The 14,549-nt window shown below is 50.5% G+C and overlaps 1 protein-coding gene across 4 annotated transcripts in view; it reads right to left on the bottom strand.

Annotated features, from left to right (window-relative positions):
- Positions 1–14,113, bottom strand: part of Gabbr1 (gamma-aminobutyric acid type B receptor subunit 1) — a 35,203-nt gene extending 21,090 nt beyond the window's left edge. Inside the window, exons 1-11 of one of the 4 annotated variants that reach the window (XM_031346499.1) lie at positions 13,796–14,113; positions 13,290–13,371; positions 12,397–12,600; positions 11,453–11,638; positions 10,259–10,279; positions 8,895–9,055; positions 5,813–5,947; positions 5,318–5,488; positions 4,305–4,406; positions 3,887–3,952; positions 3,233–3,424 (exon numbers count right to left, since the gene is read on the bottom strand). In XM_031346499.1, the coding sequence (XP_031202359.1) occupies positions 3,233–3,424; positions 3,887–3,952; positions 4,305–4,406; positions 5,318–5,488; positions 5,813–5,947; positions 8,895–9,055; positions 10,259–10,279; positions 11,453–11,638; positions 12,397–12,600; positions 13,290–13,371 (1,320 nt within the window). In that variant the 5' untranslated portion in view covers positions 13,796–14,113. Of the gene's footprint in view, positions 1–3,232; positions 3,425–3,886; positions 3,953–4,304; positions 4,407–5,317; positions 5,489–5,812; positions 5,948–8,894; positions 9,056–10,258; positions 10,280–11,452; positions 11,639–12,396; positions 12,601–13,289; positions 13,531–13,795 lie in introns of those variants that run through there. The other 3 variants (XM_031346497.1, XM_031346500.1, XM_031346498.1) reach the window with 3 other exon arrangements.
- Between the last annotated feature and the right edge of the window lie 436 nt (positions 14,114–14,549).

Below are 14,549 nucleotides of genomic sequence, written 5' to 3'. Positions count from 1 at the left end.
AGAAAAGCAGGTGGGTTGGGGGTGGTTCAATGGTCCAGAGCGCAGAAGCTAATGTTAAAGAGCCCATGAAACTCCAGTTCCATGGGATCCAATATTTCTCAGCTCCACTGGCACCTCCATATACATACTCATACATGCTTAAAAATAATAAAATGAAATGAAAGCCAAGATTAAAAAAAAGAAAACACAAAAAGGCACAAAACTTAGCTCACTTTTTAAAATAAGACTCCAAGTAAATTATATATCAAATCACCAAACCCTCTTAAGCTGTTTGTTCTAATGTTTCATTAATAGCATCCTTCTCTATACAGGATGAGAGAAGAGAGTCTGATGGTGATGGTGGTGGTGGTGGTGGTGAAGATGGTGATGCTGGGGGCGGGGGGTGTGTGTGTGTGGCAGTGGTAGTGTCATGATGACAGCTACATTTATATTGCCCTTGCTTTGGGCCAGGCACACAGATCAATGTGTTTAATCCTCAGACATTTCAGTAAATGTGCTTTGTTATTATCTCTATTTCAGAGATGAGGAAACAAAGATGCAGGGTTCTGTAACTAACTGCAGCCAGTAGTGATGCTGGGATTCCAGCCCGGGGTGTCTGGCATCCACCCTTGTGCTTACTGGCCACTGTCCTGAGCTGCTTCTGTGCTGAAAGCTCTCAGACAGCAGCAGGCTAACACTTTCTGAGCAGTCAGGCCTTCGGCTTTCAGGTCTAGCCAATCCTCAGTTCAAAGTAAAGATTACATCAGAAAAGCACCATATTGGGAAGGGATTAATCTGCTCAGCATCATATTATCCTCAGATTCCCAGCTCACTCAGGACAGTACAGCTAGCCAAGAGGAGTAACACTGAAAATCATGAAAAACCACTCTTCCCCTTTGAGTCAGTAAAGATTATGGTTTTATACTCTTCTTTCTTTCTTCCTTCCTTCCTTCCTTGCTTCATTTCTTTCTTTGTAGAGGAGGTAGGGTGGGGTATATATGATCTCATACCCTCCATTTCCCCAAACCTAAGATTCTTTCTCTAAACCAGAGTTTCTCAATTCCTATGCTGTTGAACTACTTAATCAGAGAAGTCTTATTGCTTGGAGTTGAACTGTGTGCATGATAAGATATTTAGAGGCCCCCTTGTCCTCGCCCTCCAGACATTGCAACCTTTGTTGAAAACCACTTCCCTATAGTTCTCATGGGCGACCAGACCTGCAGCATTAGAAACTTCAGGAATTAGCCAGAAATGAAATCCTTAGGTCCCATACCTCAGACCTAGGGAACTCCAGGGAAAGGGTTCAGTAACCTACTCGCTAGTCTAATTTTCCAGGTGGCCCTGATGGGAGTTGATCCAAGCACCCCTGAGGTCATCCTTCTGGGATGAAAGCAACTCTGCGATTTCTCTGCGGCTCTAAGGTCCTGCCCATTCCACCCTCCAGTCTGACTCTTACTCTGATCCACTTCTTTTGGTGCCATGTGACACACCTATAATCTTCCCTAGTCACCTGAAAAGGTTGCTTCTTTCCCTTATTGAAAAAAAAAATCTAGGATTTTCCACCTGACATTTTCAGCTGGGGTCTCAAAAAGGCCTTCAGCTTTCTTGAGAAAAAGAGTGCCTTTTAAAATAAGTAAGTAAATATATAAAAAGATGCGTTCTCTGAAAACCAAAAGCCAGAAAAGACATCTTACTCCAAGGCCCAAGGATCCAGTGACAACCCCATCTCTAAGCTCTCTCATCAGTTCCTTCTCTCTCCTCAGTGTGAGACAGAGTCCTTCGGTGGCAGGTTCTAGGCTTTGGACACTTATAAGCCTTCTGACTTTGGTTTCTGGAAAATGATTGTTTTCTTGTCCTGTGTAGGAGAGTGGTTATCCAGTGTTTCTTCACTGTCATTTTTAATTGAGGCAAATTAAGCATAGCATCCTGCTAGAACATTCCAGAATACAGTTTATAACCAGAATCCACATGGCAGACCACCCTTTTAACCACAACCTACTGCCAGAAGCAGATTCCTGAATATCATTTCTCCTTTGATAAAATACCACCATTATCTGGAAACAGTATTTGCACGTGAAGGTGGAAGGATTCTGGTCAGGCATTGTGCTTTGCCATGGGAAGTGATACGGCAGAGCAGGCTGAAGTTCAACTCCACAGGGTACGAGGAGACGCGAGACACAGGACAGGTCACTAAACCTTCCTGGTTCCAACTTTCTAGCTCATAAGATGTAAATAACAAATCTATTTTAGAGTATTGCTGTTAAGATCCTGAAATTATACACCAAATATCCTGATTTTCCTCATAAAAATCAACCACTATTAAAACCATCACTAGTTCACCCCTCTGCAAGCTGATATTTCACAGCTGGAGTTACATCAGGCACAAAGGTTACCTACTGAATGAACCCAAGAGATCCCTGCACTGTGGGGTGTGGGGCTGTACAGCAAGGATCTCTTCCCCATATATCCACACCCACGCTCACTCATCACCCCCCCTTCCCCACAGGGCTACCCTGGTCCTCTAAATCAAAACAACGACAGTGTGCCTTCGAAGTGCCTATCACTAGAAAACAACCCGGGGCTAAAGGATTTCTAAAGTTTGTGTACATCCATAGCTCTTAAAAATTAATTTCACATGGATACAAAGTGAATATTAAAAGCCAAGCATGTGCTAGCACATGCCTAGAACCCCAACACTAGGGAGTTAGAGGCAGGAGGATTTCTGTCAGTTTGACACAAGCCTGGTCTACATGGCCAGTTCCAGGACATCCAGAGGCACATAGAGAGACTGTCTCCAAAAAAAAAAAAAAAAAAAAAAAAAAAAAAAAAAAAAAAAAATCAAAAAAACAAACAAAAAAAAAACCTAAGCAACCCTCTGAGGTACTAACGTAGGTCAGACACACACAAATAATAATAATAATAACAATAATAATAGCAATAAATAAGAACACATCAGTGCCGGAGGGAAGCTTTCTGGGGAAAATGTGCTTTGCGTACAAGACTATATTACCATTAACGCCTCTCTCCCTCACTTGACTTCTCACCAACTGCTCCTTGTTTCCATGGTAACAGCCCTTCCGCTTGTCAGAAGCCTACTGTATGCTCCACAATTTTCCTCTCTCTCCCAAGGAAATCAAGCACAGGTAGAACATGACGCAGACAAGCACAAGATAGGTACAGGCCCCTTCCCATTCCGACTCCCCTGCCATCCTCAACCCCCCCTCCTTTCCCCTCCCCTTCGATGCTCCCTTACCATGTTGGAAATGCTTCGGGTGTTAGCAGGGTTCAGCATGACAATCTCCGTGGTGATGTGGCCCTCCACCGCCTCAGTCATCTCTTCCACCGTACAGTTAATTGAGGGGTCAGAGGTCTTGAACCAGTTGTCAGCATACCACCCAATGAGGAACCAGACATACTTCTTCCCAAAGAGCTTTTCCTTAAAGACCTGCATTCAAAGTAGGGAGGGAAGCATTGGAGGTTTGCTTTTGTTCTGGGGAAAGTAGTGTTATCTCATTAGATATTGTTTAGCATCTCAAGAATCAAAGAGCAGGATTTAAAAAAAAAATCTTCACTGAAATCCACTATTTTGTATGCTGACCTAAAAATTTAATAACATATATATTTTTAATCTTCAAATGATAGGAAAGTCTCAACAAAATGCCTCCTTTGGCCACTCAGAAAAGACAGGGTCAAAACACAAAGCAATAAAATGAGAACATGTGTGTTTGCATGTGTGTGTCTGAATGTAGACAAATAACGGAGTCAGGGCCTACAGACGGGCCTCATATTCATTATCACCTCAGGTCATTTGCTATCAATTTGAGCAGAAATGCAGTGAGGAGGACCCAGAAGGAAACCACAGTAGAGAGCCCATCCAGCCCCTCCCTGGTCCAGATTCCATCTCCACCTCACAAAAAACTTTCCGGGCTTCGGTCTCATAGAAAAGTCCCACGATGATCCGAGCATCTTGACGCTGTAAAACAGAAACAGAGACAGAGCTCCTGGGGGATGCTAAAAGTGCCTGAGGGGTTAAGCCAGTGCTTTCTAAGCGTTGATTTCCCAGCTCCAAGTGCTTAGTGCAAAGAAATGTTCAGTGAATGGGCAGTGGATAAATGTCAACTGGAAGACGGAACTAAACCTTCCCAGGAGACTGAGCCGTCTCACAGAATGAACAACTGCCTCTTCCAGGTTTTCCTCTCCAGCCAACCACCATCCACGATGATCCCATGCCAGGCTGAGCCCACCATGCCTGCTCTCCCACCTTGCTGGCCACCACCCACACTGATCCCACAGCAGGCTGAGCCCACCACCCCTGCTGTCCCCACCTTCAGGTTTTTAACAGGCACAGCTGGATCTGAGAAGAAACTCTGTCGGAAAGTGATCTCAATCCCGGCCTCTTTCACTCGTTCCTCCAGGTCATCCAGCGTCTTAGGTGGGGATAAGAAACATTATGCCTGCGAGTGAGAACTGACCGAATACTCAACAGTGCAGGAGTAGGATCTGAACCTTGTTCCAAGAGGCCTTGAACCCCATGAGGAGAGGATGAAAGAAAGCACCTCCAGTCTGAGGAGGCAGTTTCCAAGATGCATGATGAGCCCCTCCTCGGGATCTGTATCCAGGGATACTGCCCCATCTACCCAACTCTGGACATTGAGAAGAAAACAGAAAAAAGCAGGGCAGGGTCTGGAATACACAGAATGGTGCCAACTCAATAGGTAAGTGGGCAGACCGTCAAAAGGATCACAGGAGAATGGACTGAGTCACTGAGGGAAAGTGGGAAGGGAAAATTAAAGGGCTGCTGAGAGTAATGAAGACTCAAAGAATAGAAGGAACAAAGAGAAGAATCAGGCTACTTTCTCCATTGTGGAGCCTGGCCATTTCCTCTCTGCCTCTGCAAACCTCCCTGTCCTTCTTCAAGCTGTCTGTAAGCATCTCTCTGGGTAAACTACCAAACCCACACGTGTGTCAACTGTCTTCTTAACCGTCTGCCTTCACCCTCTTCTTTTCCACCTCATCCAGCAGTTCCACACTCAGATGCCAGTCGCCCTCCACCCCTGAAGGCACTGGAATCTACTACTTCCCTAAGACCCTACTTCTTACCCCCTCTTGTTTCAACTTGGAATTAAACTACTTTCATAGAACAGAGACCTATCTATCTGGGGAACAAATGGAAACGGCGGAGAGGGTTCCAAACATCCAATTCGTGTGTTCCCCAGGCTACAGAAAGAACAAGCACTCCGCCCACTGGGATTGTGTTCTCTTTTGATAAACTGTCGAGTACTCCCCGCAAGAGCAGATGCCCCTGGGACCTCATGGCCCACCCCTTGTCCAAACTCACTGAGGTGAAGACCTCGGTGGTCTGCTGGATGGTGGCAATCTTCTTCCACCCCCACTTTTCGAAGAGTTTCACCCGGGTGGGATTGTGGAGTGTGGCAGATGGATGTGTCCGGAAGAACGTTGGAAACCGCTGTCGGTTTGACAAGGCTGGTGAGCTGGAGCCGTATGAGAGCTGAGGCAAAAGAATGGGAGGTGTCCGTGCAAACTGAGGATGCTAGCAGTGTCTTTAGCTCTTTCTTGGCCCTGATTTTTCTCCCAACTCTCCAAACTTCCCCACCTTTGTCCTGGGAAAAGTGATTTTCAAGAGTGAACACACACACACACACATCTGTGGATCCTCACAGCCCCTCAGGCAATTCTGCCAGAAAACCAACCAGCTCAGGTTCTCAGTAGGCTGAATCTTGGCAGTAGTCCCTCTCCCTAGTCCTCTCAAACATAACCAAGATCTCTTTACTTAACCCAGCCCAAAAGGAAGTGACCCCCCTGCCTTGCATACCACAATAAGGTTCCACATCCGGGCAGCCTCGGCTACAAGTGTGGAGACAGAACTGCAGCCAGGCATGAGGATGATCTTGATGGGGTCATTGTAGAGTAGTTCGTACAAGTACTTGGTGGCTTGCCCTGGGTCACACTGAGGGAGGAAGGAGGAAATGAGTGCTGGCTCCCAAGCCCCCCACCCCACATACACACACATCTCTCATTGCCTACTGTCTTGGATAACCTAGTGCCCTCCCTTAACTAATCACTTCCAACACCACATTCTTCTTCTTGAATCTCTTCATGTCAAATTTCTAGTTTCGCTTCTCCCTTAAGCTTCCTTCTCCTTTCTTCCATCTGGCAGCTTGGCCCTACTCACAGCTGCATGCCCTTCCTTCCGTATTAACGCATACTCTACTGTCTCCCATGTTTGTTTATTCTCAATCAGCCCTAAGCCCACTCTCTTTGGTCAACTCTGCACCACACCACCCCCAACCCATGTTTACAGGGTCTGAAACATCTGCCCAGAAAAGTCTGCAGGAATACAAATACATTCTCTGTGCATCCCTAGACAGCTCCCTCAATGAAATTTCCACCTTCAATTTCAGAGAACAAGAACAAGATCAGTAGGGATGTCTGCTCAGCACCCTAGCCTTTCCTGCTGAGCCCTGACATTTGACAAGTCCATTAGGAAAAAAGGGGAGGGGACGTGCAGAAGAATCTAAAATGAAAGAGATCCAGATAAATAAATAGAGTGGAATTCTCCACAAGCCAGATGATATGAGAGGTGCCTGAAAGAGATGAAACAGGAAAGCTTAGAGAGGGAAAGAATGGTAGGAGGGAAAATTGGGGGGAGGAAGGGCCAGCCATGGGTCCCCTACTGTCTGTTCCCCTCCTGCTGAAGCATGACATTTCAGAAGCTGCTGGAGCCCCCAAAAGAAGTGGAGAAGAAATGACAGCCAGTGGGGAGTCAAAGCAGAGCAAACAGAGACTGGAGGCACGGGGGACTGGAAAGAGTGAACTTGGTGGAGGGGTTAGAAAGAAAATAAATCAGGTCTCTGGAGTCTGCTTGCTCCCCCACTGAGGTCTGACCTTTGAGACACTGTAGGAAGTTGGAGACAAGAAGCCCAGAGAGCCAGGGGGAACTGGCAAATCTGAGCACCCCAAACAACATACTCTGAACACTGCTGCCTGCTCTGTTCTCCACCCTGTCAAGGGCAGGGCTCACCTGTAGGTTTGGAACATGCCACCTACTTAGCATCTTTACAATTATTATTATTATTTTTTTTTTTTTAGCATTAGTGGGTCCTTCCTGACTTAGAAAAGACACTGACCCCAGCTTCTCCTAAATCCTACAAGGATCCCTCCACTGTTCGTATGAACAAACAATTCCACAGGAACAATGAGGATACTCGGAAACCTACAGTTACATAAAACAGGGCCCGTGTGGCCTAATGTGTGCACCATCTTCTGCTTCATTTCTTTTCTACCTGTTCTTACAAAAAAAACCCCCACACACAACCATTTACCCCAACCCATGAAGTTCCTATCTTACCCCTGTCCAAAGATTGAGACCTACGCTGCACCATATCCTCTCCTTCATGTTTACCTTCTTCTAGTGGCCCCCACCTCATTTGCTCCCCAACACCTCTAGGGAATCACTTGTCGTGGGGATAGAATTTGAACTCACGTTGCGCCTCCCTTATCTTCCTGTAGTGCCCCTACTCTGGTCTCTTCCCATCTCCCCCTCCTAGACAATGATCTGTGTTGCCCTCAAACCAGATCAAAGACCCTCTCTCTTCTTCCTTCCTCCCTACTCTCACGTCTAATTTTTTTTTCTTGTGCTCTGCCTCTCTTCCCACAGGCATCCTGGAGTAAGCTGCATGCAGCCATCTCCTTAGACAGGATTTCTGTGGATGAAAATGAAGATACTATTTGAGATTCCTTCCTGACTAAGGAGTTCAAACTAGTATTTTAAACAAATGGTGTGTTTGTTCAGGGATGTTTGAGACCCACAGAGAAGGCAAAAATCCAAGGGAATTTAAGTTTGTTTGTTTGTTTTCCTCCAAGCCCCTTCCCCTAGCATTCTGCCAGCTGGCTCATTTCTGCTACCTTTGGAAGCACATGCCTATCTTTAGGTGCACACCAATGTTCCACACACCACAAGAATAAAATGGCCAATCTCCCACCTGTACAGTTTTCCTAACCTCAAATCTCTGTAGCTACATGTCAGAAAGGACCCAAACTTCTGTCATGTCAGTTCCCACTTAGGGAGAGACTCAGTAAAGAAATCTTATCATAGACCGTCCTCTGACCCCAAATTTCTTCACCACGACCAACCTTTTCCTCTTCCCAAAACTACATCCTGTTTCTTTTTTTCAGATCCACTAGGCCATAATAAAACCAAACGCTAAAATCAGGAAACACCCCCCCCCAAGTTCCACAGGAGGCCCAGGGTTCTGACTGCCCCCACCCTGATCCCCACCCCCTCCCTGATCCATTCTTTTTGATCTTCCTGTACACTGCCTCTCCATCCCCAGTGCTGTTGTAGGGGTTCCTTATGGACCCCAATACACTCACTCTCCTAGTGCCTCAACCATCTCTTAACCATTATTAGTCTTCCCCAGAGCTGTAGGCCACATTCTCACAGGAATTCCCTAAAAGGTAGAGATGAAGAGTCAGGCAGCCTTACCTTGCTGTTTGTTTTGACAGATAAAGTAGAGCCCTCTTGCCTCTCTAAATCCTCCCCCTTCTCTCCATATTTCTTTCAGCCCCAACCTACGCCAAAATTTACCTTGTTACCATGGCAAATATAAACCCCTGAGCCAGCTGCCCACCTCTGACGTTTCTTCCAGCCCCCAACCCTGGCCAGGGATAGCTTACTCCAGAGGATCAGTACCTAAGACCCCTACCACTTCTGTGAATCTCCCACTGCCTGCAAGAGTCGGCCTTCAGAGCCACTGAGACATCCCAAAGCTACTGCACCTCCTGTGCGTCTCCAACCAGTCACCCTCCTTAGGGGTCTGCTTCGCAATCCCAAAGAGGATTCACAGCCCTCGCCTCCCACCAACCCCAGCCACTCGGTCCCTCACCCCGACTACCTTGCTGTCGTGGTGGATAAGCTTGAGCTCGTAGTCCGGCAGGATGTCTCTGCGGCTGTTAACGTCCTCCAGCGCCATCTCCACCGCGGGCTGGCAGGCCTGGCCCCCCGGCCAGCCCCCGCTCATAGGAAACAGCGCCCCGATGTATACTGCACGCCGTTCTGAGGAGGGGTGCGGGGGGACCCTCGGGTGAGGCCGCGGGAGATGAGGGGAGTGAGAGGCCCACACAGGAGCCACCCCAGCCGCCATCACCAGCAGAAGAGGTAGCGGCCACCCCACCGGGGTACAGGGTCCCCCCGGGCCCATGGCGAGGAGGGGCGGGGGCGGCCTCCTTGGGGTGGGGGCAGCTCAGGGGGGACACTTCTTCTGGGGAAGGCTTCTGGGAGGGCGTCGGGGAGGCGCCTCCATCCCCGGTCTCATTGGGGAGGAGGGGCCAGAGCCCGAGGAAGGCAGAGACGTGGGCTTCCTAGGGCCAGGAGACGCTCGCTCCCGCCACCGCGGACTCTCCTCGCCGACTGACCGACCGACAGAAGGGAGGAGGGAGAAAAGGAGCTAGGAGGGGGGCCTTGACGTCACGAGCTGGAGGCGGGGATAGGAGCCAGTGCTGAGGCCCGGAGGGGAGGGGAGAAGAGGGAGAGCGCAAGGAAGGGAGGGGTCTCTGCCTAAGGAGACTGGAGGGGAGGATGGGGATTTGGAAGGTGAGAGGATAAGCACAGAGCAACGATAGGAAGCAAGGGTAGGTAGGGTAGGAGGGGCCGGTAACAGTTCTGAAAAGGGTCTGTGGGGAAGTGGAGCGAGGGACTAAGGGTAGGAAGAGCGAGAGCAGTGGGAAAGGCTTTGCAGAAAGGGAGAACTGGTATGGAGAAGTGCAGCTTAGAGGAAGAATAGTGCAGTTGAGGGAAAGCTTGAAGAAAGGTGATAGGAGAAAGGGTCTACAGAGGATGCGAGGTTCGCATGGGTGGGACCGGTGAACAGGGTCGATGGAACCTCGCCGGTAAAACCTAAGTAGGGGGGTGGCAGGAATAGGTCCCCGAGGTCTGAAGGAACCCCAGAAGGAGAGATCTGGGATCCTCCGGCGCGCGGCTGCCCCCTACCGGGCTTCGCGCTTGGAAGCTGAGTCTGAAAGGAGCGCGACCCGGAGGAGCGTGGCCAAGCAGGGAAGTGGGAGGGAGCGCGACCCGCGGAAAACCGCGATTTGGCGGCAAGAAACAGGTAGGAGAGGAGGACCGGGCCTCAAACTAGAATGGGTGGGGGGAAATGAGTAACTGGTCACCCACAACCTACGCAAAGAAATCCTGCTGGTGGAGGGTGAAGAGTGAGGGGATGGGGGCGGCAGTGCACGCGGGAAGGGTTTCTGATCTCACCTGAGTGTGGCGTTCGATTCACTGGCAGCAGGAAAGACGGGGATCAGAGAAGAGTTACCAGGGGCGCCCAGCTTCCCAGGCCTGATCCCCAGCCCCCTCCCACACCTGTTCATGCGGAGCGGAGACTGCGTTGAGGGAAGGGTGCCTGAGGATAAGAGCAAGGCGGGGCTAGGGGTCAGGACTCGTGTTTTCTTCTATTATTCAAAGGACAACTGAATTTGTGCTGGCAAGTACAGAGGGTCGGGGTGCAGCTGAGTTTTGTAGAGCTTGAAGATTATATATATATATATATAAAAAAATCTATGATCTCTTTAAAAAAGCAAATTACAAAACAATTGGCTTTAAATTAATGCAGTTTAAATACCTTAATTTAGTAAGTTCCCCAAAGGTTGGTTAGCATATGCACACAGTCTTAAGAGCTCAAAATGAGGACTTAGTCAAAATGAAGGACCCTGAAGCTTAATTCATTCCAGGAGAGAAGAGTATATATATACAAGAGTTTGGGTGCCCAGAAAAGGGAGACGTTTGCAGAAAAGACAGCAAAGAGGCAGGCAAGCGGGGGTAGCAAACACAAAAGCAATTATTTTCTCAAGGAATGATCAAGGTTGTTAAAAGTATACACAAGACTCATAGTCTTCTTCCATCTGCCCTTGAGTTATCACTGTTCTGGTCATTCTGCCCCAATTTTTTGCTTTTACCATGTTTCCAATCCCAGACCTCACCGACTTTTTCTAAATATAATGTATGGTTTAATTCTGAATATTTACAGCAATTCCCATTATAGACTGAATAGCAAAGGATCAATTCTAGAAGAGTGATACAGAGGATGTTCTAAGTCTACAGAGAGGGGGATAGTTTTTTCCATGGGTGGGGGGGCAGTTTTTTAACTTTAAGAAGCTGAGGGGGGCGGGGCTGAGATTAATGAAGGAAAACAAAAACAAAAGGTCCAAGATCTAAAATTAGGAAGAATGCACTAAAGGAAAGGAGGGTGGGGGAAGGAAGCCCATCAGAAAGGACCATGGAACCAAGTCTGCAGCAGGTGGGTGGTGTAAAGATGGGCTTCACCTGCGGCTTCCCAAAGTCCTCCCCAGGATTTTTCAAAGCGAGCATCCTTTCCCTCTACCCACTCCCACCCCAATCCCACTCTAGGGCAAGCACCCTCATCAGCTGCAGGCAGGCAGCTGTTCCCCTCACCCTGGCAGTGGGGCTTGGGGGTGCTCCACTGGCCCTGACTACAGATGCTCCGGGAGCTGCCCACCAGATGGAAGTCGGGGTCACATCGGAAATCCACCCGGGCTCCATCCAGAGCTGGGAGGTCCCCACCCGTCAGGAAAACCTTCCCATTTTCCAGGGTCAAATAAGACTTGGAGCAGATTCGGACTGTGGAGAGACAGGAAAATAAGAAGAAAGGCAAGTTGTAGAGGATCCTTCCCCTAGGGAGTAAAGAGAATTTACTGTAGGTTTGAGTCTGGGTTCACAAGCATCCTGCTCCACAAGAAATCACATGTGCAATGTCTGTGCCTCCCTACCTCCCCGTTCTCCCCAGCCCCCCAGTATTCACATTCCTATCAGAAAAAAAAAATAGCATTTCTATTGTAGGAACCCAAGATGGAGCTATAAGCACACAAAACAGATATTGCTCACAGCACACTAAAGTGGGTAGTTTTCTGCCTTTGAAATGTGTGGATGGATGCACATCTGGATGCATGATCAGGCTTGCTTTTCTTATTATGGCTGGTCTATACTACTACTAAACTGGCTTCTACAGTCATTGAGTTGGAGACAATGGTGTCAGAAAATATAATGAAATCATTTTGTAACTTAAAAAAATAATCTCTCATGAATGAATCTCAAAGAATAACTCAGATGAAAAAAGTCAAAGTTATTTCATCCAATGATCAGTATCCTAATGAAGACGATGAAGTGAATGTGCTGGCTGCTTAACTTGCTTCCTCCCACTAGGGGCTCACAGCAACACCCCTCCTCCTACATAGTACTCATTCATTAAACGTATTTGTGAATTTGGTTCCATTGGATTTAAATCGCTGACTTACAAAACAACTAAGGTTGGTCTGCAACTGGGAAAGGACCGGCCTGAAGGAAGGAGACAGGGGTGGATGGTTTCCCAGGCTACTCACCACAGCGGCTGGGTGTGTCCATATCCGTCCAGGAGCCGTTGGCCAGGCACTTACGCACCTTGGGTCCCACCACCTCGCGCTCCCCCCGGCACACATATTCAATCTCATAGTCCACAGGCAGGAAGTTGATGGCCTTCACCTGGTCGCGAGTCAAGCCACGGTACCTGATGCCACCTTCCCAGGGCGGATGTATAATCTGGCAACCTGAGAGGGAATGGGGAGGCACAAGGGAACCGTGGGAGAGGGAAGGCAGCGCCCGCAGTGGAAGGGGAAAGAGCAGGGCGTGGTCAGTGCTGGGGCTGGGGGACAGTAAAGGGGGAGAGGGGGCACACGGGACACACGACTGGAAGGTGGGAGTGGGAACAGTTAAGAACCCCAAGCTGCAGAACCCAGAGTCGTGGGTTAGGGCTAAAGCTAGTGCGAGAGTCCACCAGTTGAGAAGTATTATGGAGAAAAATAGCTACGAAGAAATCGTAAGGGCTATCTATCATGTTCGGTGTTTAAAATGAGGGACAGGGCTGAAGGAGAATATCGGTGAGGACCACACAAGCCCATTGAACGAGGACCACACAAGCCCATCAAAGCAACAAGGTGGACCACGGAAGGGGGGCGCTGTAGTAATGTGGAACCCGGAAAGGGAGGTGGGGCTGAGAAGATAATTCGGGGTCACAGAAAGACGGTGTAGTGTAGCAACGTGAGACAGAGGAAATGGGTGCTGGTAGTGATGCGGAGTGACAGAAAGGAGGTCAGGAGTAGTGAAGTGGCTGCGGACCAGGGATGCCGGGGAGTGGGGGCGGGGGGAGATCCTGACGCGAGAGTGATGAGGAAAAGGAGACGTGCAAGGAAAGGAGCTGTGGGGTGGAAGAGGTCCGGGGCGCCGGAGATGGATGCACCTTCCGAGGTGGCGTTGGGGGTCTGCGCCCCGCCAGCGCCCAGAGGGCGGAGGAAGAGAGGTACCAGCAGCAACATCAGCATCTGAGGAAAAGGCAGCCATGAGGGCACGGAGGAGCCCGCCGACAGCGGCCTGGGCCAGCGGACGGACAGGTCTCGCTCCGCGCGCCTCACCGGCTCCGACTGCGCGGTTCGGGACGCGGAGGGCGCCCCGCGGAGGAGGCGGGGGCGGAGCCGCACGGGCTGGGGGGAGAGGAGGAGAGAGCGCCTGTCCCCACCCTCCTCCGGCCTCCCTCGGCCCCCCACCCTCCCGGGACTCCACCTCTCTCCACCTCCTCTCAGCAGCCCCTGTGGCTAGCGCTAGCCCAGCTTACCCAAGCTCAGGGGTCCCGCTACCCCATCACTCGCCGCTCGCACCCGAACCCCACGCACCCCCCGGCCCTGCCCTGCCCTGCCCTGCGTCCACCGGCTTCCTCACCAAGCCCCGGTCCTGGGGCCCCGTTCTTACCTCGGCGGCCGGTCCGGCTCCGCGGCTCTCCCCGGGCCTCAAGGGCCCAGGCCCGGCCGCGGCTCCCCGTTCTCCCTCCCGGTCCTCCAGCTTCCCCTCCCCCTGTTCTTCTTCCACAGGAATCCAGGCTCCTGCCTGGCCGGGGTCTCTCCCCTTCTCGATAGCTACCCGCAAACCCCACCCCCGTCTCTCCTTCCCCGGGGCGACGGCGGCCGCGAGAGCACGGTGCCGGGAGGGAAGGAGGCGGCGCCGGGGACCGGGGAAGCTCTCGGGCGGAGGGAGGAAGGAGGGTGCAGGGGAAGACGGGGCGGGGGGAAGGGAGGGGGAGACCGGAGAGGGCGCCTCCCACAACCCGAGCCCCAGGAGCCGCCCCGGATCCCGGCCCCTCCCTAGACCGCCCACGGCGCGAGAGGGCGTAGAGGTAGGATAGAGGGGAACACAGGCGATCACGCAAGCAGGCGGGGACTGAGAGCTGCCGAGAGACCTGCATGCAGGCTAGACTGATGGAGATGGGAGGGGGACTGTGGGGGGGTTATACGACCCAAGCCTAAAGCAGAGGAGCTGGCACAAAGACAGGAGCCTGGATGAAGATGGAGAAAGGATGTTTGTACAAAGGGAAGGAATACAGATCTGGACCTGGCGAAAGGAGGGAAGAAGATGTCATATGCCTGGGGAGCAAGACCTTGAAAGAGAAGGGAGAAACAAACAAGGAAGGGTCAGAAGGGCAGCTGATGGTGGAGGGGGGCACCAGGAG

Source organism: Mastomys coucha, unplaced genomic scaffold (genome assembly GCF_008632895.1).
Source record: "Mastomys coucha isolate ucsf_1 unplaced genomic scaffold, UCSF_Mcou_1 pScaffold3, whole genome shotgun sequence".
Lineage (NCBI taxonomy): Eukaryota > Metazoa > Chordata > Mammalia > Rodentia > Muridae > Mastomys > Mastomys coucha.
The sequence above is the reverse complement of the archived record's forward strand: the minus strand, read 5'-3'. Positions and strand labels throughout refer to the sequence as shown.